This window comes from Macaca thibetana, chromosome 17 (assembly GCF_024542745.1).
Source record: "Macaca thibetana thibetana isolate TM-01 chromosome 17, ASM2454274v1, whole genome shotgun sequence".
NCBI lineage: Eukaryota > Metazoa > Chordata > Mammalia > Primates > Cercopithecidae > Macaca > Macaca thibetana.
In genome coordinates this window covers 14021252-14049121 of record NC_065594.1, presented here as the reverse complement: position 1 = coordinate 14049121, position 27870 = coordinate 14021252, and the positions used below count along the sequence as shown (strand labels likewise).

The 27870-nt window shown below is 33.5% G+C and overlaps 1 protein-coding gene across 5 annotated transcripts in view; it reads right to left on the bottom strand.

Moving 5' to 3' along the window:
- The window catches only part of NBEA (neurobeachin), a 726287-nt gene that overhangs the window by 605386 nt on the left and 93031 nt on the right, over positions 1–27870 (bottom strand). For all 5 annotated transcript variants that reach the window (XM_050766029.1, XM_050766031.1, XM_050766030.1 and 2 more), the window contains exons 2-8: positions 20382–20613; positions 16568–16668; positions 16215–16310; positions 12871–12992; positions 11166–11292; positions 4932–5051; positions 2241–2387 (exon numbers count right to left, since the gene is read on the bottom strand). In XM_050766029.1, coding sequence (XP_050621986.1) covers positions 2241–2387; positions 4932–5051; positions 11166–11292; positions 12871–12992; positions 16215–16310; positions 16568–16668; positions 20382–20613 — 945 coding nt within the window. The remainder of the gene's footprint in view (positions 1–2240; positions 2388–4931; positions 5052–11165; positions 11293–12870; positions 12993–16214; positions 16311–16567; positions 16669–20381; positions 20614–27870) is intronic.

Genomic DNA, 27870 nt, shown 5'->3' with positions numbered 1-27870 from the left:
AGAATTAACTTATTTTATTAATTTCGAAGCCCATATGTTGACATGCTATCTACACTAAACTCAGAATCATAAATATTGTCTGACCATTACAATGAAAGAAAGTTCCATATAACTCAAGGCAAAACATATAAATACTATGTTATTATACAACACTAAGTAATTTAAACTCCGTTTGGGATTTATCCAAATGTCCACTAGTTATTATATTCCCTACACCTTAAAAATTCCACTGTAGCCCTCTACCCCTTCACTCACAGGAAGTGACTTTACCAAGATAATTGTGAGTATAATGTGTGAACTACTCAGCTTTTCTTCTATCAAAACACAATCTGATCATATGCATTCTTCCTTCCCTATATTTTCTGAATTCCTACAAAAAAAAGTTTTTTAATATGAAAAATTTTTGCTGATGCCTGTCACGGTAGCAATTGTACTTATAATATTTACAAATTGAGAAAATGCATGTATCCGTGGATTTATCATCAACCCCCACTAACAACAATGGGTGCGGTGAGCTGAGAACGTTCAAAACTTAATAAAATACTCTCTGATGTAACGCCCAAATTTACAGGTTTCTCTCTTAAAAGTTCTGACTTTAGGCACTCTACTGTGTGTTAGGAAAACAAGGATACACTATGTCACGTGAGCTGTGCACACATGATGACAGGGTTACTGCTCATTATCACTGTTGTTAAAAAGAACAACAAGAAAGACTTGTGAAAAGAATACTACAAATTACAAAATTTGCGAAGCTGTTTAGGACAAAATTTGCTTCTTTGTGAATAGAAGAATTACAAAATTGCTTATATTCAGCCCTTTTCCTTGATGTTGCAAGGAAGCTCCCATCAATTCTGAAATTTTGCATTAGCAATCGTATTGGATTTGTATTTTCTTGATATTCTACCTTTTTATATTTCATTTGTTTGCTTGTCACTCTATTCAATATCATTCTATTAGAGCTTAAAAAGACACTGCAAGTATTTTATGAAACAACTCAAATAAGTAGGAAAGAAAAGCAGGCTGCATATTAATAAAAAATGTGAATTACAAAAATATTCCTATGCAAGATCAACAATGGCAGAACCAGGATGCAAACCCAACAAAACGACCCATGAAAGAAAAAGCAGCTGTACAAGCACAAATGCATTTCTAGAGCTAGTAAGACAAAAACAAAAATGATATGGAGAATATATGATAGCAAGTATTGTTACCTTGACATAAAAATAATAGCATTATTATTCTTCAATATTATTATGGTTATTAAAGTCATTGAGAACAAAAGGTATTTTAATATGGCTAAATTCAAACTTTCCTCTCTCTCTGTGTCTCACGCTCTCTCTATCTATATATAAATGACATAAAAAGAGAAATACCAATGCAAAAATACAAAGGCCAAAGAAGGAATATTTTTAATATTTACTACTCCTTTCCATAACACAATGTTCACATTAATTATTTAAATTGAGTTCAATAAAAAACCACACTTCCATACAAGACAAGTACTCCTTCAGAATTATAAACACTTTGACGATAATGTGTAATTCTCTTTCAGCTCCAAGTAGTTTGAGACTTCACAATTCCTAATGTGATTTAAATAGAACCCCTATACACTCCCCTAGCCAGGTATACTTCACATTTAAAACTAACTCATATATGTGCATGCTCTATCTTACCGAGAGTCTTTGTTTTGAACGTTTAAAAAACAAAAAAATATGATAAATTACATTAGTTTTGCTAAATTAGTATACTCACTACTGTACCTACTTCCTCACTTAGTGCAATTAAAGCAAAAATATAAGCTAAAATTGAATAATTTCAGGTCCATGAAGTATATTATCTTACTTTCCTTCTAAATCTTTAACTCTTGTTTCCAAGTTACCAGTAATATTAACAAGTTCTTTATTATGTTCACTCTGTAATATGTATATTTCAAATTTTTGTATTTTAAATACATTAAGCAAAATAGTTTTATAAGATTATTTCAGAATTGTTAACAAAAGGCATGCCACCAGTATTAGAAAATATTCTGAAGAATAAAAAAGTTTATAAAGAGAAAACAGATGAGAAAAAAAGCATCTTTGAACCAAAAAGAAACATATAATAAAAACTGACTACATCCTAAAAAAAATAGAAATGACTCTTAAACCATATTAGAGAAAGATTTTCACTAAAAATTACATTACACCACATTTTACATCTAAAACTCTCCATAGAATTTATAAAATTACAGTTATTACTACCTTATATCCAGGTCCTAACTGATGAATTGCAAATATCTGTGCTGGGTTGAGTGCTTCACTGAACACATACACGGCTCCAAGTTGACCACAGAATACCCTATTTGCATCAGCAGTTTCTGATGATCCAAGAAAGCACTTGTCATAGCTCTATTTTTAAAAGTCATAAAAAAAATCAAATGCATTATTTTTAATGACAAAAAGGTTTCAATCCTTAAATTGGCCTCCATTATCAAGAATATTTTAAAATATAACAAAAATAATAGCAGAAAGCATCAATTAAGACTTTATTATTTAAATAATAAATGCCAGTCAAGTTTTTTGGGAAAAATGATCAGTTACATGCACACTTATGTTTAAGCAAACAAACAGTAGCCACCTACTCAATCTTCAGACTTACCACTTTTCAAATATTACAGTTAAAGGCAAAAGAGATTATAATTATTTATTTTAAAAAGTTAAACTAATATACAACTGTAATGATGTATAATGATCCATATATAGAGACATTGATCTGAATCAAGGGAATGACTATTCCAACATTTAATCATGAACACATAGGGTATAATTTTTTTATTCTACTTTATTTTTGAAATTACGAATCTATTCCTCTATTCCTCCATATTAAGTAAAAGACACAAAGCCATTCTCATATATGAGTAGGAATTACACAGAATCAAATAAACAATAAGACTAAGATCTGCTTCTTAAAGCCAATGATACAGTGCTCTCCACATGAGGAATTCAGCACTGAAGAAGCCAAAAGCTTAACAAGATCCTTCCAGCCTCTACTTCTTACACCCCACCCACCGAAACCAGGGAAAGCAGTCATGGCTCAGTTCCCTTCCCCTATCCCCACAGGCTATTTCACACCTTAGTACGAATAAGCAAGAATTATATATGTAAGAAGTACTTTTGGTACTTCAATAAAGTAAAAAAATTGTGAATGGGGTACAAAGGCAAAAAAAAATTGTTGTCATTAAATACCCAATCTTTAATTAGAAGTATAGGAATTTTAACTGCCTGAAGTATGTATATATGTGTTATTATCTAGAATTCTCCACTTCTTAGGGCACTATTACAAATAACCAATAAAGTAAGCCTTTTCTTTCCAAGATACTGTCTTATCATTTAACGAGTCAAGAAGACCACTGGGGTTTCTTCCACTCTATAATAAAATGACTCTGGAGAGAAGATCTCCTCTGCAGAGAAGATAAAAAGGAGAATTTCATCTGTGTATTCTAATTCTGAAAACAACATTCTATTAAATATTTATTGGTTGTGGCTCAACCATGAGTTTCTATGGCAGAGAAAAGCAACTTTTTCTATAAAGGGACAGACAGAAAATATTTTAAACCTTGCCTGCCACACCTGGTTTCTGTCCCATTCTGCTTTGATTTGGTTTGTGTCTCTTAAAAAAAAAAAAAAAACTTAAAAAATTAAAAGCCAAGATTCTTAGCCCCCAGCTTATACAAAACCAGAAACAGGGGGAAGGTCTGATTTGGCTCATAGGGTGTAGTCTGCCAAGTCCCTATCTACAGGACAAACTATGGACCATATGCACATGCTAGCTAAAAGAATACAAAACAGGATAAGCAAATCCCTGCCCTTTGGGAGATGAAAGCCTAGAGAGATGCAAACAAAACTGAGAAATGAATTGTGTTTAAGAGGTAAGTTCTTATAAAACCAGGTATGCTTGAAGGGTTGTATATTACTGAGCTTGGAGGTACTTTCAGCATTAAAACAAACCTTTCACTTTGGCTCTGACAGGCCAGAATGTAGACAACAGAAAGTCCAAAGTAGAGAAATCATAAGGACCCTTGAGGTTTTAATTCTAGTTATCCTCTACCTAGAATCCTACTGTGTCACTTCTTCCACTGCTAACATACTGGTAGAAACTAATATAGTCTCTTTGTTTTATTGCAATAAGCGATTTAAGTGATCTTCCTGCTTCAGTAATTTCCCTTCAAAATATTCTCAATACTGCAGGCAGACTGATGGTTCTAAAATAGAAGCACACATCACTTCTCTGCTGAAAACTTTCCAAGGATTTTTAAGCTGAGTAAGATGCGAAAGCCCAGGCCTTGTTTGCTTATGAAGGCCAAAATGATTTCTGCCTAACCTCATGCCTCCTCCTCCCTCTGCTTCAGACAAATTGACTTTTCCTTGAACTTTCCTATTCTGCCTCAAAGCCTTTGCACTCACTGTTCCCACTGAATAGAACAAGTTCCCCACACACCTTGCTTGCTCAACTCTTTCTGCTAAAATCATCTCTGCAATATCTGGCTTCTCCCTTCCCTACACCTACACTTTCTGTATGCCCAATTTATTTTCCCCATAGCATTTATCACTATGTAATGAATAATAGTGACTATATGTTATACTTTTGTTTAGGGTCTTCTTATATCTAAATAAGGGGTAAACCATATTTTTTAGTGCTTGATGCTGGAAAATAAGATTCAAGGTTTTTTGTCTAAAAAACTTAAAACTTTGGCCAAATGTTTGTTTTTTATCATTAATCATGTCTTTTAGCAATTTTCTTATACTAAATTTAACAATGGAAGATTCATTTTAATAAAAAGAATAAATTTTCTAAGTTTTAAGTTGCTACCAAACTATTTTATAATTCAATTCATATTGTAATGATAGATCATTCTCTCAAATGAAAACACAGACAGAAAAATAAAGACTTACATCATTTGTGTTAACATGCCAAGCCATATCACCGTAAGATACCAGTTGTCCATTAACATAACACCGAATTTCACTGTTCCTCCATCGATTGTAAATGTGGACAATGCTGATCATGTACCACTTAAATAAAAAAAAAAGCAAATATATCAATATGTAATGTTTGGTTATTATGGTCTAAAATGCAGTTATAACATTCATAAAACCCTACAAGAATATGCTGACAGGACTATTAATGATCATCTAATACCACTTCCTCAAGCTCCCCCTCCAATCTCTCATTTCACAGATGGTAGAAGTAGCACATAAAGAATATTCTTGGAGAAGACAAGAACTACAACCCCTTGACCTCCAGAGTGATATTCCTTCCACTATACCAAGATGTGAAATTGTGGAAATATAATTTATTTGTGTTCATTCATTTAAAATTTACATTGTGCCAGGCACTGCAGACACCCAAGGCTGACCAGTTCTCCTAGAATTTATGAGCTAGTAAAAGAAATATATATGACACAATTAAACAAATGTAGAATTATAAATCATGGTGATTACAGTGAGGAGAAAAAGAACAGTATAAACTGAAAAAGAATAAACTAGGATTCTACTTTGGATTGCGTGGTCAGGAAAGATCTGTCAAAGAAACAACATTTTATCATCTATAATAAGATTTAGGTAGCTTCAATTTCACAATTTAGATTTAGTAAATCCAGTGATAATTATATAATTAATAACTTAATGTGGGAATATTTATTAAGAATAAATGAATGAGTTCATATTAAGTGCCCATTTTACAGTTACTGGTATCAAAAAGCATTTTAAGTACCTATTTTAATATGGATGGTTTGATATCTGAAACAACCTTTAGTCGCTTGAGAGTTAATAGCCTAAAATTGAGCATATAGAAATATTTTTTTCTAAAGTATAGAAAAATACAAATGATTTGTAAACATTTGAACAAGTATGCTTTCTGAACGGGGGAAAATTAACGGTTTCTCCCTCCCTCCAAAATATAAAATACAAACTTTCTTCTACAGATTATTTAAATGCACTATTCAATTATTTCATACATATTTTGAGAAATAAAAAGTTATAATAATCCTTAATCACTAAAATATAAGTTATTTCAAGGTATCTAAAATACTTTGAGCAAAATTCAATTTTGTTCATTTCAATTTAGAAAATAAAAATAGACTGGACACGGTGGCTCATGCCTGTAATCCCAGCACTTTAGGAGGCCAAGGTGGGCAGATCAGTTGATGTCAGAAGTTCGAGACCAGCCTGGCCAACATGGTGAAATGCCGTCTCTACTAAAAATACAAAAATTAGCCAGGCGTGGTGGCATGTGCCTGTAATCCCAGCTACTCGGGAGGTTGAAGCACAAGAATCACTTGAACCTGGGAGGCAGAGATTGCAGTGAGCCAAGATTGCACCACCGCACTCCAGCCTGGGCGACAGGACAAGATGTTGTCTCAAAAACAAAAAACAAAAAAAAAAACAAAAAGAAAAGAAAAAGAAAAAAAATAGTGTGTTAGAGAACTCAAAAAAGTCAGTAATACAAAACAACAGTGTCCTTCTATAAAAGCAAGGTCAGGTCAAGACATTTAACTGTCTAAAATGCACATCCTTTTTTTAAGTTTTTTTTCATTCCAGGTAATTATTAATTTATTGCAAACTAAGTCTTCCACTTGATTCGAAACCAACATATATGTTAGCCCTGATTAAAATCAGAAGAGAAAATCTTTAATGTAGTCATTTAACAATTGTTTCTAAATAATACAAAATTATCAAGAAGAAACCATAAAAAAGAGCGTCAAATAAATTTAAGAAAAATCTTACAGAAGTTTACAAGTATAAGAATTAAAGTTTGCATATATTACCTTCACTGAATTTGAAAATATTCAACCAGAATGCTACCTAAATAACATAGAAGATACAAACTTTATATTGTGGAGTAAAATGTGTAAAAACTTTGCATTTTTAAAGAGAAGGGACACAAATAAATGCCTACATATAGGCAAAGATTTCCTGCCCAAAGACAGTTTTAAGATAAATACTAGATGTAATATTATACTTATTGGTGTACTTGCTATAAAACAAAGTACTCATTCAAACAATACTTACTGAATTCTTACTACTCCAGATAACTCAATGTTCTTACTACTCCAGATAACTCAATGTACTGGGCAGCAAGAATTTTACTTCATAAAGACATGAATTGGATTCCCAAGTTACTAGCTCTATGGCTTTTGGCAAATTACTTAGCATCTCTGAAAAAGGGGAATAATAATGCCTACTTTATGGATTCCTTGTGAATATTATAAATAGATAATATATGAAAACTACGAAGAAAAGTTCCCAATGTATTTGGCACCCATAAATGACATACCATTAACTAAACTGCTATTTTGTTTTTATCTATGTCCTCATGATGAGGTTCATTTATGCTAAAATTGATTATTATTTACCTTTCAGAATCATTCATTCATTCAAAAAATGTACTGAGAGCCTACTTTATGCCAAGTATCTTGTCCCAACCTTGGATCATGGGTATATAAAGACAGACAACATATACACACTGAAGGAAGTTTCACTAGAGAAACAGTTATGAGAACAATAGAGAGTATCTAAAATACAGATGTGGGAGTAATACAAGTAATTACTATAAGTAACTGGGAAGGAAAGACAAATAGAGAAGAAAGACTATCATAGAAGTATTCACTGAACGAATAAAATGAACCATAAGACTAAGCTTTAAGGATGAAAAGGAATTGTTCAGTAGACAGGGGTTAAAAAAAATTCCAGGCAGAATCTTAATATGATACAGCACAAATGCTTGACAAAATTTTCCTCAGTGTGTAGGTTTAGCAGGAAAAAAAACAAAAACAAAAACAAAAACAGGCAAAGACCAGATTGTAAACAGACCTTTAGGAACCTGGCCTTTGTTTTTTGCATAATGTGGTATAACCAAATAATTCTGAGGAGGAAAGTTAAAACGATCAGCTCCATAGTTAAAGAAAATAACTGCAGCAATGTGGAGGTGAGATAGGTAGGCAAGTGTGGATAAAGACAAAACTGAAGAAACACTGCAAAGGTTTAGGTAAGATACCATAAGCCGCTGAACTAAGACAAAGGCATTAATAATTTTTTTTTTTTTTTTTTTTTTTTTGAGATGGAGTCTCGCTCTGTCGCCCAGGCTGGAGTGCAGTGGCCGGATCTCAGCTCACTGCAAGCTCCGCCTCCCGGGTTCCCGCCATTCTCCTGCCTCAGCCTCCCGAGTAGCTGGGACTACAGGTGTCCACCACCTCGCCTGGCTATTTTGTATTTTTTTTTTAGTAGAGACGGGGTTTCACCGTGTTAGCCAGGATGGTCTCCATCTCCTGACCTCGTGATCCGCCCGTCTCGGCCTCCCAAAGTGCTGGGATTACAGGCTTGAGCCAACGCGCCCGGCCCCGGCTAGTTTTTGTTTTTTTTGTTTTTTTTTGTATTTTTTAGTAGAGACAGGGTTTCATCGGGTTAGCCAGGATGGTCTCGATCTCCTGACCTCGTGATCGCCCGCCTCGGCCTCCCAAAGTGCTGGGATTACAGGCTTGAGCCACCGCGCCCAGCCAAAGGCATTAATAATTTTAAAGTGAGGATGGGAGTTAACTAACAGAACTGATAGGAAGTGTTAACATACAAAAGGGGAGTCTAAAATGGCTTCCAATTTTCACTTAGATGGGTAAGGGTACCATTAACTTAAGATAATTAATACAGAAAAATTATTCAGATTTGGAGTTTATCAAGGTTTGCTTTTGGTTATAACAATAATATATGATAAAATTAAATGAATAAACAAATGCACTGATTAATGAGCTGATCCCAGTAAAGACCATAGTAGTTATTCACAAGAAAAGTAACTTTTCTCTTTCCTTGGTACATCAAACTGTACTCTACAGATGACACAAGTGAGTTTTTCAATGGTTAAAAAAAAAAAAGCCTAACTTTTGATCTGATATACCTTGACTAAAGAAAATAAAAATAAACTTGGAAACTATGTGTGCATAGTGATATTATGTATATACAGTGAAGTCTGCATTTAGTTTGAGACTCAAAAAGAAATTTATAAAAGGACACAACCAGTAATAAGGAAAAAAAAGATCTATATTAAGAATCCACAAGATATATATATATATAAAGATATGAAAATAAATTGAAGATTAAAAAGTACAGCATGATATCAATAGTAGCTAATATGTCTAGAGCACATATCACCATTAGGTAACATGCTAATGGTTTATATCCATTTTCACAAGTTCTAACAGCTGGTTAAGTAGTGCAGCTCGGAAAGCAAAAGTTTTAATGTAAAGATTTCTTTTTGAAAGGCCAGTAAATCTCTTATTAGGAAGGATAACAACAACTTAGCTAGGGCATCTGTGGAAAACTAAAGAAAGGAATAAATAAGAGAATGAACTTATTATAATGAAACACAGTAAAAGCAAATATTTGTGATGTTTCAAGGTTTGTGAGAATCTTCACAGAAGACTTTTTAAAATCCACATCATTCTCTGGACCTGCTCCTAACTAGACCCCTTAGAATCACTGCATATTGAGAGCTTTACAAAGGAGAATGTGTTTTCCACAAGTAAACAGTGAAGAAGACACAAAATAGAAAAAGTGAGAACAAATGGGTTAAAGTGCTTTTTATTGGTTAATGACAATTTCATTTGGTTATAACTTCACTCTAATTGTCTGCATGTGTATTCTTTAAACCACTGTTTCCTAAAATTGTCTGATGAGAAAAGTTACCTAGAATATTTGTTAAAAACACACAATCCTAACATGAAAAATTATGATACCAACAACTGTACTTCTAATCAATTCCACTGAAATTCAAAATAATTTGGCACTTTTAGCAAACTATCTTGGTCTCACCTTAATTCTAATAAAACAGAATTTCCAGAGCAAAGGCAATGTGACTGGTATTAAAATAATCTATTTGTATTAAAAAAGAAAGAATACAACATTATAATGAACAAATATATGTATTCAGAATCATTGCTTTTTAAACTATTTTCTAAGTATATATTAATGAATTGTTGTTAAATTCATATTCTTTAATAGAAATGACAGTAACTGACATTAAATATAAAGCAAATATTTTTCGTTAGAATCATGTAAAATTTAAACAAATTTTTGAAAATACCACCCAAAATAATTTCTCTGTATATAGCAAGACACACATCAGATCGTAAGTAACAAGAAAACAAACAAAAAAGATATGAAAAGGAAATAAAGACCTCCCCCTCACCGCATCTGGGTTCATCATATCTGTTATGATTGTACCATTAATCACAAAGAGTAAGGTGATATTTCTGTCAGGAGAAGTCAGTGTGCCCTAAAAAATGTTGACAATCTCACTGTCATATACCCAAGAAAGAACCCTGAACCTGGAAGGGGACAAAGCCTTAAACATGTGTGACGGGAACTCCTTTGCACTCTGTCCTTGTTTTCTTTCATCTGGACTTTCAGATAGTTTGTTACTCTGACACAAAGACGGAGTCTGGTAGACAGGCAGGAAAATCTCTCTAGAAAATGCCATCTAATTATGAATGAATTATCTCTTATAATTCTAATCATACAGTTGCACAGTTCTCTGCATTTTCTCTTTAGAGCAGTTTTTAAAATGTGTTTTGGCCTTGTCTCTGCTATTATTTAGGATATTAAGTAAAGACACATTTCATGAGCCAAAACTAATAGCACAGCAACATTCTTCTCTTTGAAGCCAGCATTATTAAAGCATCAGAAATTAACAAAACCTTCCATCTTAGGAAACAAGACTCAGAACTACTAGGATTAGGTGAATCTCCCACACACACACAAAAAAAGTAATGGTGCATTGCTTAATCTGAGGGTTTAACATTTAGCTTTTTAAAAAAGGGGCAAATATTTATAAATCCCTAGTGCCTACAATGGTGTCCAATACTCAGTAAATAATAAGTATTTATCGAAAGAATGCCATAGAACAGATCACACTGAGATAATGAGAGACGGTAACAGAAATGCATCACAGAAGATCAAAACACTGATTTTATAGAAGATAAAAATCAAACATAAAAATAAAAAGGAAACACAGACAAGGATAAGAGAAAACCATTAAAAGCATAGGAAAACCAGTGAAAGAGAATACTACAGAGGTTATAAAAGAGTTAAGAATTCTGTCATAACAGGTGAGTTATAAAAATATTTACTTTTACCTACCTTGCGTGGCTGAAAATCGTATTTCACACAATGCTGAAAACCTTTCCCTTTGGACTTCAATGATGTGACTATTAAACAGTTGCCAACAAAATGAGCAGAGTAACCAACTCCTTTGCTAGTACGAAAACTGCAAAGACAACTGACAATGGTATAATATCCTCTGATAAAAAGAACTAAACACCTAATGGCTATTAAACATTCTTATGAAAATAAAACTTATTTCCCTGTACAGTAGAAGCAGTTTAATATGTGTCAAATAAAAACTAAACAAAAATATAAAAGGTTTAGTTATAAGTAAATATAAGAAATTTAAACTGGGAAACAAAAGACTATGAAAGCTTTTAGTATTTCAATCTAATATCTCAGAAATACTTAAAAACAAATTAATTGCCAACAAAAACCTACCACCAAGTAGACTTTATCTACTTTTAAGGACCATTTGCAATCAGCAAATACAGAACACGTTTACACAAAGTTCACATTTTAAATAACAATCTGCTCTATAATCCTTTGAAAAGAGCTTACAAATTAAAAACAAAAAGAAAAACAAACTTGGTCAGAGTCAAGGTTGATAAATAATGCAGCTGATCAAGTAAAGCAGTACATTTTTAGTTTAAAAAAATAAAAAGATGTAACTATGAAATATAGTTTTCTTCTTCTACAGAAGCATTCCCCTTAGCTGTAAATTTAATCACAATGTAGAAAAATGTTTAATCATTGAAAAATGAAGGTACCACTGAAATTAATGTATGACCTCCCAAAATGACCACTCTGAAGTCCAACCCCATTTATGTTTGGAAGTTCAGATGCTTATTTAAAACTTGCTCTCATTTTATCCATATATAATATTTTATAATAGAACTTTAGAAGATAGTAATAGGTCACGTATTTCTTTGCTCACATTTCTGACCCAGCCATTAAACAAAGAGCTTTAAATACGATTCTCTCATTAAATCCTATGGGATAGACACTATTACTATCCTCATCTTATAGTTGAAGACACCAAAAGTACAGGGTGAATAGTAGGTGGTGAAGCCAAAACTTGAACACAGGCAGTCTTATTTCAGAGTATTGCAAGTATTAAATGAGTTCATATATATAAACATTTACAATGCCTAGCATATAATATGGCAATCAATGAATGTTTGATGTTCTTATTCATAAGTGTGCTGACTGTGCATCATTACTGGCATACTAAAATTACCAAGCTTTCAACCCTTACAGATCAACACATTGTTAGGTTGATCAACTCATTCTAGTTGTCCACACCAAATAATCTTACCTTATAATTTCTTACGTAGTTATTATTAACAATTTTCAAGCATATGTCAGTTATGCTAATAGAACAAAGTAAGTGAAAAGGCAAAAATGAATGAAATCTGGTAAAAGTTTGGAATTTTTTTCAGGGACCAGCAATCCTCACTAAAATTCCCACAACTGATATACATTGAAGGAGACTGGGACAGAAAGTCTGTACCTTTGACTTCTAAACTGTAATTGAAAAAGAATGATAATTGTGAGGCAGATGACCTAGAATCAATAGCAAAATAAATGCATATATACACACATAAATAAAACTGATTTACAGTGTCTTCACAGTTTTAGCATATATACATATATATATATTCTAAGTTGCCTTGAGACTATACATTTATAGAATTCAAGTACTTAAAGAAAAAAGTCCTAAAATTAAACATTTACTTACCAATAAAGATAAGGTTTATCCTTGTCAACATTAATGTTATTTAATGGATCCATACGAAACCAAGTGTTTAAGGTGAAGCCATTCTGATAAGGCCACTTTGCAATAGGAGGCAAGGCAATTGCCTACAAGGCAATGAGAAAAGGTACAAAAGTATCAGTTAAAGAAATGTGATAGTAGCTAATGTCAAATATGGCTTTTGCAGATTAAATAACAATCAAAGTATAAATATCAGAAAATCACAAACAAATCCATAAAATAAAAGCTAGTATTTTATTAAAACAATCTAACTATACCTAAATAGTATTTGTTGATTATAGAAGCATTCAATTTTCAAATACTCAGTGAATTAGATTTTCTCTCTAGGTTACATAGCAGGTTTCAGACTATACTCCAAGAAGTCCCCATCTAGTTTCCTCAGTATACAGTCTCTTACATATAAGCCTCCCAATTTCAGTTTTCTATGGTTTATGCTAGGTTTTCAGTAGTAATCCATTTGGTTAAAGGAGATTGAATATTTAAAGCCAAAAATGACTGAGCTAGAAAATGTTAACGGAATCAATATTGAAGACATGCAAGCATTAAGAGAGAATGTTTATAATGCTAACAACATTGAAACCAAGAAAGGCAAAGCATGACATTTATTACTCAGAAACTTAACCACTGATATTTATAAACAAAAAGGATTCAGATCCATTCAAAAGCAGACAAGGAAAAATAGCAATCAAATAAAATAGCTATCCCTTGAAAATAGCACTCAAATAAAATGTAGCCATTCTAAGGAATAAATGAGAAAGTAGCTGATTATTTCACCTGACTTCAAGAAACATCTGAATGGATTTATTTATTTTCCTAGGCTTTATCCAAATTCTACATAAAATTACCCATTATGATCTTAAAATTAACCTGTTCCCCAAACAGATCCTCATATTGCTGATAATGGCCTTTCTCAAATAAAACACGGCCCTTCTATGTCAAAAATCTTCTGCATTCAGAATAAAATTTAAATTTCTTCAGGTTATACAAGACTTCCCACATGCTATGGCTCCAACAAACCCTTGTGATTTTATCCTCCTCTACTACCCAAACCCACATTCCAAAGTACATCTAAATATACCAGCTATTCCACTTCTTTTACAGTTCCTCTTTCTATACATCATGTTGCTTCTATCCAAATCATTCTTCCTTTCAACAGAATCTTAATTATTCTTTAATGGCAGACTAATATGTTCCTCATCTGTGAAGCTTTCCTGGACTTCAACCTAGCGTGATTTCTCTTTTCAACTGTGTTCCCATAGTTATGAGTACCTAAATCTACAGTGTCATTTATAACTCTTATTGTAACAAGCTGTATCTGCATGTCTAGCCATCAGAGTTCTTCAAGAGTAAGGAATGTAGTATACTCCAAGCATAATGACTGAAGATATAGAAAATACTCTGTAGGTGGCCAATAAATAATCTCAAAGTAGTCAAAGATTTCTAAGTACTTGTTGTTTAAAAAAAAAAATACACATACACACATACGCATGCGCACAAACACACACACACACACACACACACACACACACAATTTCAAATGAAGAGTTAAACCCTATAGTAACCTTTCAGATTTTAGTATTTAAGCCACTAGTTCAGGCAGTTTTATTATCATACAATATAAATAACATTTTATTGTCAAACAATATGTAACTTTTCTTGACTCTTTAAAACAGGGAATATTTTACCTTGATCTAATAGATGAACTTACATTCCAAATATATAATGAACTCTTAGATAATAAGATAAACAACCAAAATTTTTAAATGAACAGAAGATTTGAACAGAACATCACAAATGAAGATATAAGAATGGCCAATAAACACATGAAAAATGCTCATCATGATCAGTCATGAATGAAACGCAAAATTAAAACTATGATGAGGTACCATTACAGTAGATTCCCCTCTTATCTGTGGTTTCATGGTTTCAGTTACCCATGGTCAACCACAGTCCAAAAACAGGTGAGTACAGTACAGTAAGATATTTTGAAAGAGAGACAATGAGGGAGGAGAAGGAGGGAGTGACAACACTCACAAAAGTTTTACAATAATATATTGCTATAATTGTTATGTTTTATTATTAGTTATTGTTGTTAATCTCTTTCTGTACCCAGTTTGCGAATTAAACTTTATCACAGGTATGTATGTAGAGGAAAAAAACATAGTATATATTATATACATGGTTCAGTACCATCCACGGTTTCAGGTATCTACTGAGCCAGTCTTAGAACATATATCCCCCATGGATAAGGCGGGACTACTGTACACAACCATTTAAATCCCTCAAATTTAAAAGACTGAAAATGTCCAGGAGGCAGATCAAGTGGGACTCTCATACACAGCTTATGAAAATGTACAATGTTCTAATACAGAAAACAAGTAGACAGTTTCTCATGAAAGTAAACAGGCAGTTACCATAAAACCCATCAATCTCACTCAGGTATTTAATCGAAATATAAGAAAACATATGTCCATAGAAAGACCTGTGCTCAAATGTTCACAGCAGTTTTATTTATAACAGCCAAAAACTAGAAACTCAAAAGTCCATCAACTAGTGAATGGATAGGATGGATAAACTGTGGTATATCCATAAAATACAATACTACTCAAAAAAAAAAAAAAAGACAAGAGAATAAAACAGTAATTAAAACTACAACATAGAAAATTTCAAAAGCATCATGGTAAGTGAAAGAAGCCTGATACAAAAGACAATATACCAGGCCGGGTGCAGGGGCTCACACCTGTGATCCCAGCACTTTCGTGGGCCTAGGCGGGCAAACAGCAGGTCAGGAGTTTGACAGCAGCCTGGCCAACATGGTAAAACCCCGTCTCTACTAAAAATACAAAAATTAGCTGGGCACAGTGGCGGGTGTGTGTAATACCATCTACTCGGGAGGCTAAGGCAGGAGAATTGCTTGAACGGGGGAGGCAGAGGTTGCAGTGAGCTGCGATCACACCACTGAACTCCAGCCTGGGTGACAGCAAGACTCCGTCAAAAAAAAAAAAAGACTATACTGTATGATTTTATTTATATGACAATCTAGAAAAGGCTAAACTACAGGAACACAAAGTAAATCAGAGGTAGTAAGGAGTGAGGATGGGTAGGGGGGAATGTCTTCCAACAGGCACAAGGGAATTTGGGGAAGTGATGGAATTGTTGAAATCACTATATAGTAGTGGTTGTATGACTTCCAAACTCATCAAATTGTACTTTCTAAACTGGTAAATTTTATTATATGTAAATTAAACCTTACTAAAGTTGACCTAAAAATAAATAAATAAAAATCAGCACATGTATTTAAAACTTACCGCAGCACTACAACCAGGGAAATTGAAAAAAGTATCAGGACCGTGTCTCTGTGGCATCTGATTAAGAACTGATAATAATTTTACTGCATGTCTTGGCTGGGGAAACAATAAAAGAAATAAATGTCATTGTACAAATTTAACAACAATACTTAATATACCACGTTAGCCACTGGACTGTTTTTTAACTAGAGAGAAAATTAATTTTAAATCATTTATAAAACATTTACTAAATCATTTAAGAGGAAAGCAATTTCCATTATAAATTCAAGTATATAGCTCTCTAGAGACAAACTTTTGAACATTAAGTATTAATGAACTAATACTGAATACCTTTCCCTCTGACCACAGCTTACCCAGATTCCACTTTCTCCTCGAAGCATGCTGAACAAAAGCTTCAACTCCTTGACAGTGATGCTGTAGCTGGCAAGAACCCCCAACATATCAACTAGAAGATCTTCAAAGGAAAATAAAGTTATTCTGAACTCTAGTCATGAGCTGCCATCTGTCAAGGTAATATACTTTTTGAAAGATAAAAGTTGTCATTGTCATCTCTCTATATATATATGTATCTAATACAGCTAAATGTCCTCATGAATAGCCATCCCAATTAACAATTTTTAACTCATTAAATAACCAAAATAATTTATTTCAATTATATGATTTTCCCCCATTAAATCACCAATGCAATTAAGCTCTCTTAGCAGAAATGTAAAATAGATTTTATATATTCCCAGAACACATACACACACACACCACAACACAGCCTGCTGTGTGCAGGGAAAGGTAGGTAAAAATATGAAAATATACAAAGATGTAAAATTGTAAATTGGTTATTGTCAAATGAAAAAGTAACAGCTGACTATATTGTCTTTCAGAATTGTCCATTCTTAATATATTCTTGGTATATTCCTTGGCCCACTAGCAATTTTTACCACTTACTCCAGGTGAGACATTATTCCAAGTGGTTTACATATACTAACCTCACAAATCCTCATACCAAGCCTATGAGGTAAGTACCATTTTTATCCCCTTGTAAAATGAGTAAATTGTGGCACAGATAATTTATTCACATTGCTCAAGAACACAGACCTAGTAAGTGGTAGAATCAGGATTCACTTCAGACAGTATAGTTTCAGAACCCTCACTCTTACACACTAGTCTGTAAGTACATTACTAATGGTATCCATCATGCTAGTGTGAGTGTATATGTGCATATAACAGACCAGCACACCTAATAATGAGAAAAATTACACATTTAATCTCTTGTCTCTGATTGCTTTCTCTACATATTGTGATTAATACTTCTTCTGCCATTGTTCTTTGCAAGAAATTGAACATCTAAACATTTATACTTCATTTCCTCAATTTCTAAAGCACTTCTTAAGAATGAAACATACTACAAAGGTTATTACAAAGCAATACACATATATATTCTAAAAGCTTATAATCAATTAATAAAAAGGTTAGGTTAGGGTAAGCTGAAATACTTAGTACTGATATATAATGTGTATTATTCAATATCATATCACAGATTAATAACTGGAATTTGAGACTTTAAAAAATATTTCTCATTTGTATATTTCAAAATTGAAACTTAGTATGCTTATTTTCATCAATTAATAATTAATCAATTCACAAATAATTTTATTTAACACACAATAACCAAGTAATCTCTACAATAAAAGTGTGACAGTGGATATGCCACTTTCAGAGTAATATTTTAATGAAATAAAACATGTCATCACTTAAGCAACAAAAATGTATGAAAATATTAGTATATATAGGTCAAAAAGCATGTTTCTATAAAAAATTCAAGTACTGTAAAAACCCTAAGCTAATATGAAGTATTTTTGTCTTAGTCCATTTAATGTTTCTATAATATGAAGTATTTGTAAGCAATTAGCTGCAATGGCAACCTTTACAGAAGATTTCTTAAAGGTTTACATAAAATACTTTAAAAAAACTTTTTAAAATATTTGCAACATCTAAATTTTTTTTCAAGTTATACAAGTCTTTATCTTATCTCCCATGTATGTCACAAAAAGTAATCTATTAACTTTGTATTTAATTAGAAATTTTTAAAAATTCCTTGCATATTATATATGTAACACAACGAAGCAGCTCAGTTTAATTCTATTACAGAAGATATTTTCTGGAGAACAAGATTAAAAACAATCAGAAATTATTTTTAAAAGAGAAAAAATAGTAATTACTTATATATTGTATATGTAACACAACCAAGCAGCTCAGTTTAATTCTATTATAGAAGGTCTTCTTTTCTGGAGAACAAGATTGAAAGTAATCAGAAATGATTTTTTTTTAAAGGAAAAATACTAACACCATGAAATTTTCTCATCAATTTGCTATACATATTTAATTTAGCCACTTCTAGTGACACTTATACTATATTATTAAATAAAAAGGACCCCATTGAACTTAACATACTACAATACATTCAGATATGAATGTTAGTAGTGTTTTGGTGGCTGCCGGTTCTTCCTTAGTATAATATTCAAAGTTTAATTTCTCTATTAAAAAGCAAGACAGAGGTATTTTTCTGACATTTATTCTCTTTTCTCATATCCTTCCAACATCAAGCTCTTTTGAAGGGAAATGCTAGAAATTGCAAAAAGTGAAAGTTTTGTGTTATTAATATTATTACTGAGAAAAAGATAAGAGAATTAAGGAGCTTTATATAATAGCAATGTCAAGATATGAACTTCTATGGTACTGTCACTGTTACATTTCAGTGCTGATGAATTATGTACCAGTAAATTACTATATGTGTAATTTTGGCTCATTCTCTAAACTGCACTCCATAGAGAAGCAGCCAGTTTACAAAAGAAAAAAAAAAAGAGCTTAAGCTCAGATATAAGAATTGAAAGATCATGTGATGTCCTACAAAACATGTGTACACATAAGTCTATATTAATACATTCCTATTAACTCTAGAATTTATAGAAATGCTACTATTAATATATCTTTATTAAAAAGGTATTTTAAGAAACAGATGTCTAAATCTCATTTTTCATCAAGTTAGCCATCAGTACCCCATACAAGGACTGCTAAACCATTCTAAAAAAAGATATATGCCACCCTGAAGGTAATTAGATATGATTTTTAATATATTTTCTCAGAAAATCAAATTTTTTGAAATATTTAAATTAAAAGCATTCTTTTTGCAATTTTGCATTCTTTTTTAACCCATTTTTCATTCCATTCTTTCTTGTTTAATGTATTGTTCCATAAATTTTAAAAATAATTAAATGCATAAGCCAAAATGTTAAAGAGTATTCTCTGGTATCTGAACTACTTTCCCGGATCAGGAATGATACTGTGGAGGGTAATATCAGCACTTGTGTAATTACAAAAATGCTTTTATGTCAGAAGATACTTAGGCTGAAAATTCATGGCTTACAAAAAATAAACATTTCAAACTTTAAACTTATTTTCTGGAATGATACTTGCTCTGGAATAATATTCAAAACACTTTTCTGAAATGCATCCAGCCACACAGGAGAATGAGTGTGCAAGGTAGTAAAGGGTTGGTGGTGAAAAAAATATAGATTTCAAAGTTACTGTCTGAAATAACCCAAACAAGCAAAACATTAGTATTTTTATCTTGAAATTCTTGGTGAATTTTATGTTCTAGCCCATAATATATTAGTTTATTTTAATACAAGTTTCTTCCAAAATGGACATGTCCAAAAGATACAACATGCTTATCTAAGACTTTTAGTACCTCCTGTCATAGTTGCATTTATGCCAGATTGAGGGGCACAGAACTAGGAGAATTTGGTAAAATGCTCATTATACAGAACTGTAATACCTATTGTGGTATTTTAATTATGTAAAAGCTTAATGAAATACTACATAAAAAGATACTGTTTATTTTTCTGATAGATTTCATAGCACTCCATGGTACTGAGATTTTCTAAAATTTAGAAAACAACATCAGTAATTATGTTTGTCTACTACAGTAATTATGTTTTTCTTCTTCCACTCTTCACGTTTCCCATTAATATAAAAAGTAAAATTTCCATACATTTCCATTTATTTTAAATCAAAGTAGTGTCAACAAATCTACATTACCTATGGAATATAAAGGGAAGTATGTGAAACTTTATAAACATTTAAGTTATACTTTCCTGTCAGACAACCCCATACCTGCTATCATGTCATCTACTGCACTCATTTTCAGCAATACTTGTTCAATTAGCCCAACTTCTGTGCTAGTCTGTAAATTCCGAACACTTTTTCGTAGAATGGCTGTAAACATGCTCCATATTTCTGCTTGACATGTTACATCACAGTGCTCCAAAAGCTCTGTCATGCATGTTATACTCTCAGCATCCTGGATAATAAAGTTCATCTCCAAGTCAAATTCTCCACCAACCAGCTGAAAGTAAACAGAAAGAAACAATGGTGTTAACATGGGAGGCTACTGATAACAGTAGAATGAAATAACAAGAATTCAAAACTACTACTCTAAAAAATTTCCTGGCTTCTGGTATAAAATTAATTTTGATCAAAAGTACAAGAGCTACAGGTAAGTGAAAGGTGTTGTAAGCATTGAAACTAGGGAACAGAAATCTAATTTCCACATAAATGGAAAAGACTGCTTTCAAATCTAGTAAAATAGAGCAAACTACAGCATGTGATTCCTGGGTGGGATTCAGGAAAACTTCCTAAAAAGAGGGTTTGGCCTTTAAAAGTGATAATCAACAGAAAATATAGAATTTACTAATGATAAATTTTAAGACATGAAATTCATTTTCTTTTTTGGTATGACTAGTCTTACAGATAAGGAGATGTAACTGGGGCATAAACTCCATATATAGACGATGAAGAAATATGAAACTGATACAACTTATAATAAATACTGAAATAATGGAATGAATGTTAAAAAATAAGTTGAACAGAAATATGCAAGGTCTTGTAAAACTTTTTTTTTTTAAAGCACAAATGTGAACTGGGTAAAAGAAAGCTGATTTAACAGCAACACATTTGACTTCAGCATTATGGCAAGTGAGTCCAAAGTCATACTGCCCCTCCTATTTGGTATTTTAAGTACAGTAGCAGACAAATACACATAGAATAAAATGACATAATAATACTCTTTTACTCTCTGCTGATGGAATCCCATAGGAACTATTATATTCAGTTATAAGCATCATTCTTAAAAAAGAACACTGTCAAACTGGATATCCTTTTGGTCTAAAGAATAAGATTTAGGAATAAAATAATAATCATATACAACGCCTCACAAATTTGAAGTCATTGATTCCTTCGTTCATTCAATAAATAATTTATTAAAGTCTAGAAGTTACTGTTCTGGGAACTAGAATATATGAATGTCCAAGATAAAAACCATGCACTAAAAGTGGTAAATTCTAGGAACAAAGATGTATATGTATGTATGCATACACTACTTTATTCCAAAAAACACTGAAGGTGGCTAAAAGTTATATAAAGCATGAAGGAAGACATAAAATATGAGTAGATGAGAAAAGAGGAAGCAAAGGAAAAACAAGATTAGGAACAGACAGGGAGTAGAATTAGGATCAAGAAGTAGAATTAATTTCCTGTCACTGAAAGGTATTCACAAATACTGACAGATGACCACAGAATATGAGGTAAACAGGATAAATAGTAATAATACCACCACCTAACCTTACATGGCATTTAGTACTGTTTTAAATGTTTTACATCTATTATGATACTATTATTATCTTCATTTTACAGATAAGGAATCATAGGCACAGAGTTATAAGTACGTTGAAGAATGTTACAAAATGGGTAAGAGACACAGGATCCAAACACAAGAAGTCTGTCTTCATGCAAGTTCATACAAACATTACAATCTCATTTAAGAATATTTTTTAGGAGGGAGGTGAGGTAAAATGGCAGAACAGAAAACTCCACAGATTGTCCCGCTACCCCTACCACAAGCACACTAAGTTAACCAACAACTACACAGAAAAAAGCACCTTCATAAGAGCTAAAAATCAGGTGAGCACTCACAGTACCTGGTTTTAACCTCATATTACTGAAAGAGACACTGAAAAGATAGAAAAACAGTTCTGAGTCTCTGACACCACCCCTCCCTGACCCCAGCAGCATGGCTTGGTGCCAGGAGCATCTCTGGGTGCTGGTGAAGGGAGAACAGAGCAATTGTGAGGCACTGAATCCAGTGCCATCTTGTTATAGCAAAAAGAAAATCTGACCAAACTAAGCTGATGTCCACCCACAAGAAGGCATCTCAACCAGCCCTAGCCAGAGGGGAATCACTGATACCAGAGGTCCAAACTTGAGTGCCCACAAACCTCAGTACCAAAGGCCAGAGTACTCTTGGTGTCTAAGTAAAAACTTGAAAGGCAGTCTAGGCCATAAGGACTGCACCTCATAGGTGAGTCCTAGTGCTGAACTAGGCCCAAACACAGTGGACTAAACTAGCATGGTACACACTGAGATACCAGCTGGGGCAGCTAAGGGAATGCTGGCATCACCCCTCCCCCAACCCCAGATTGAACAGCTTGTGGATACAAAAGAAACCCCTTCCTCTCACTTGAGAAGAGGAGAGGGAAGAGTGGGGAGAAGTTTGTCTTGCATCTTGTTTACCAGTTCTGCCACAGAAGAATAGGGCACCTTGAGGTCATGAGGCCCTTGTTCTGAGCTCTAGCTCTGGGACGACATTTCTAGATATGCCCTAGGCCAGAAGGAAACCCACTGCCTTGAAGGAAAGTCCTGGTAGCATTCATCATCTGCTAACTGAAGAGACCTTGGGTCCTGAATAACCAGCAGTGATACCACGGTACTATGTTGAGGGCCTTGGTGAGTTTCTGAGACTTGTTGGCTTCAGGTGAGACTATGCACATTACCAGCTGTGGTGGCTATGGGGCAAAACTCCTTCCGCTTGATAAAAACAGAAGGAAGAGTAAAGGGCACTTTGTCTTGCATCTTAGGTACCAACACCACCACAGTAGGGTAGAGCACCAAGTGGGCTCTTGGGGTCCCCAATTCTAGGACTTGACTCTTGGACAGCATTTCTAGACCTGCCCTGGGCCAAAGGGGAGCTCACTGACCTGACGAGTGAGTCCAAGCCAGACAGCATTCACCACAAGCTGATATAAGAGCCCTTGGTCCTTAAGGGAATGTCAGTGGTACTTTGGCAGTACTCCTCATGGCCAGGAATGGCGGTGGCTACGGGGTGAGGTTTCTCAGCCTTTGGAAAGGGGAAAGTGGAAAAGCGGAAAAGGGGAAGGACTGTGTCTTGTGGTTTCAGTGCCAGCTCAGCCGCAATACAACAGAATGCCAGGTAGATTTCTAAGGTTTTTGACTCTAGTCCCTGACTCCTATATGGTATCTCTGGACCCGCTGGTGGCCAGGGGGACTTTGTCACCCTGAAGAGAAGGACACAGGCCCAGCTGGCTTTGCTACTTGCTAACTGTAGAGCCCTAGGGCCTTGAGTGAACACAGCTATAGCTGAGGAGTGATTAAGGCAGGCCTTGGGCAAGACCCAGCACTGTGCTTGCTTCAGGTGTGACCCAGCACCTCATGGTGGTGGTGGTGGTCATAGGAGTGCTTGTGTCACACCACCCCCAGCTTTAGGTGTCTCAGAACAGAAAGAGAAAGAGACTCTGTGTGCTTGGGAGAAAGTAAGGGAAGAGAACAAGAGACTCTGCCTGGTAATCTAGAGAATTACCCCAGATCTTGCCCAAGGCCATCAAGGTGGTACCTCTACAAGTCTGCAAGAACTGCAGTGTCACTGGAAAGCCTTCCCAAGAAGGATGGCTACAAATAAGCTCAGGCAATGAAGAGTACAATAAATACCTAACTCTTCAATGCCCAGGCACCGAGGAACATCGACTAGCATGAACACCATCCAGAAAAACATTACCTCACCAAATGAACTAAATAAGGCACCAAGAATCAATCCTGGAAAAACAAAGATATGTGACCTTTCACACAGAGAATTCAAAACAGCTGTGTTGAGGAAACTCAAAGAAATTCAAGATAACACAGAGAAGGGATTCAGAATTCTATCAGATAAATTTAACAAAGATATTTAAATAATTTTTAAAAATCAAGCACAAATTCTGCAACTCAAAAATGCAATTGGCATACTTAAGAATGCATCAAGTCCTTTAAGAGCTGACTGGATCAAGCAGAGGAAAGAATTAATGAGCTTGAAGAAAGGCTATTTTAAAACACACAGAGGAGAAAAAAGAGTAAAAATCAATGACACGTGCCTACACAATCTAGAGAATAGCCTCAAAAGGGCAAATCTAAGAGGTATTGGCCTTAAAAAGGAGGCAGAGAAACAGATAGGGATAGAAAGTTTATTTTGAGTAAACCTTCAAATAACATAGAACTACCCAAACCTAGAGAAAATATCCAAGTACAAGAAGGTTATAGAATACCAAGCAGATTTAACCCAAAGAAGACTACCTCAAGACATTTAATAATCAAACGCCCAAAGGTCAAGAATAAAGTAAGAATCCTAAAAGCTGCAAGAGAAAAGAAACAAGAACATACAAAGGAGCTCCAATACATCATGCAGCAGACTTTTCAGTGAAAACCTTATATGCCAGAAGACAGTGACATGGCATATTTAAATTGCTGAGGGAAAAAACCTTTTACCCTAGAATAGTATATCCAGTGAAAACATCCTTTGACTATGAAGAGGAAATAAAGACTTTCCCAAACAAATAAAAGCTAAGGTATTTCATCAACACCCGACCTGTCCTACAAGAAATGCTAAAGGGGGGTACTTCAATCAGAAAGAAAAGGGCATTAATGAGCAATAAATGATCACCTGAAAATACAAAACTTACTGGTAATATAAATACACAGAAAAACACAGAATATTATAACATTGTTACTGTGGTTTGCAAACTACTCTTATCCTAACTAGAAAGACTAAATGATCAACCAAACAAAAATAATAACTAAAACAACTTTTGAAGACATAGGCAGTATAATAAGACATAAACAGAAACAACAAAGGCAAGTTTTTACTAGTTTCCTTTTTGCTTGTTTGTTTGCTTATGCAAATAGTGTTATGTTATCAGGTTAAAATAATGAGTGATAAGATAGTATTTGCAAGGCTCATGGTAACCTCAAACCAAAAAATATACAATGGACACACAAAAAATAAAAATCAAGAAACTAAACCACCAGAGAAAATCATCTTCACTAGAGGAAGACAGAAATGCAAGAAAGAAGACCACAAAACAACCAGAAAACCAAAAACAAAATGGCAAAAGGATGTCCTTACTTAATAGTTAACACTGAATGTAAATAGACTAAACTCTCCAATCAAAAGACACAGATTAACTAAATGGATGAAAAAAGAAGACCTATGGTCTGTTGCCTAAAAGAAACACACTTCACCTATAAAGACGCACAAAGACTGAAAATAAACAGATGGAAAAAGATATTCCATGCCAAAGAAAACCAAAAAAAAAGCAGAAGTTACTGTACTTATACCAGACAAAAGAGATTTCAAGACAAAAACTACAAAAAGAAATAAAGAAGGTCACTATATAAAGATAAGGGTGTCAATAAGCAAGAGGATATAACAATTTCAATATATACGTATCCAACACTGGAGCACCCAGATATATAAAGGTAATATTATTACAGCTAAAGACAGATATAGGCTCCAATATCATAATATCTGGAGACTTCAAAACCTCACTTTCAGCATTGGACACATCTTCCAGAAAGAAAATAAACAAAGAAGCATCAGAATTAATCTGCACTACAGACCAAATTGAGCTAATAGATATTTACAAAACATTTCATGCAGCAGTTTCAGAATACACATTCTTTTCCTCAGCACATAGATCAACTGAAAAGACAGACCATATGTTAGGTCACAAAACAAATCTTGAGACATTCCAAAAAAATGAAATAATATAAAGCATCTTCTCTGACAACAACGGAATAAAACTAGAAATACCAAGAGAAATTTTGGAAACTATACAAATACATGGAAATTAAATGATATGCTCCTGAATGACAAGTGGGTCAATGAAGAAATTAAGAAGGAAATTGAAAATTTTCTTGAAACAGAATAATAGAAATACAACATACCAAAACCTATGGGATACAGTAAAAGCAGTACTAAGAGGGATGTGTAAAGTGCCAATATCAAAAAAGAGGCAAAATATCAAATAGACAATCAAATGCTGCATCTTAAAGAACTAAATGATCAAGAGCACACCAAATCCAAAATTAGTAGAAGAAAAGAAATAATTAAGATCAGAGCACAAATAAATAAAATTGAAATAAAGAAAACAATACAAAAGATCAATGAAACAAAAAGTTTACTTTTTGGAAAGCTAAACAAAATTGACAAATCTTTAGCCAGACTAAGAGAGAGGATCCAAATAAATAAAATCAGAAATAAAAAAAGAGACATTATAACTGATACTACAAAAATTCAAAGGATCATTAGCGGCTACTGTGAGCAACAAATTAATTGGAAAACCTAGAAGAAATGGATGAATTGCTACACACATACAACTACCAAGACTGAACCAGGAAGAAACCCAAAACCCCAACAGACTAATAACAAGTTACAAGACTGAAGCTGTAATAAAAGTCTCCCAGTAAAGAAAAGCCCAGGAAATGATAGCTTCACTGCTGAATTCTAACCAAATATTTAAAGAACTAATATTAATCCTACTCAAACTATTCTGAAAAATAGAGAAGGGCATACTTTCAAATAGAGGAGGAAAGAATACTTCCAAACTCATTCTACAAGGCCAGTATTACCCTGATACCAAAAGCAGTCACAGACACATCAAAAAAAGAAAGGAAGAAAGGAAGAAAGAAAGAAAAGAAAAGAAAACAAAACAAAACAAAACAAAACTACAGTCCAATACCTCTGATGAATATTGATGCAAAAATCCTCAACAAAAACCTGGCAAACCAAATTCAGCAATACATTAGAAAGATAATTCATCATGATCAAGTGGGATTTATCCCTGGGATGCAAGGATGGTTCAACATATACAAATCAATCAATCTGATACACTGATTTGTATATCTGATTGATATATCTGATTGTATATCAATCAGATATACGGATCAATCAATCTGATTCATTCAACAGAATGAAGGAAAACCACAAGACCATTTCAATTGATGCTAAAGAAGTATTTGATAAGATTCAACATCCCTTCATGATAAAAACTCTCAAAAAACTAAGGACAGAGGGAACATACCTCAACATAACAAAAAGCATATACTACAAACCCACAGCTAGTATCATACTGAATGGGGAAAAACTGAAAGCCTTTTCTTTAAGATCTGAAACACAATAAGGATACCCACTGTTACCACTGTTATTCAACATAGTCCTGGAAGTCCCAGTTAGCATAATTATACAAGAGAAAGCTAGAAAAGGTATCCAAATGGGAAAGGAAGAAGTCAAATTATCCTTGTTTGCAGATGATATAATCTTATACCTGAAAAAACCTAAAGATTTCACAAGAAAACTATTAGAATGATAAACAAATTCAGTAAAGTTACAGGATACAAAATCAACATACAAAAATCAGTAGCACTCCTATATGCCAACAGTGAACAGTGTGAAAAAGAAATTTAAAAAGTAATCCCATTTACAACAGCCACACATAAAATT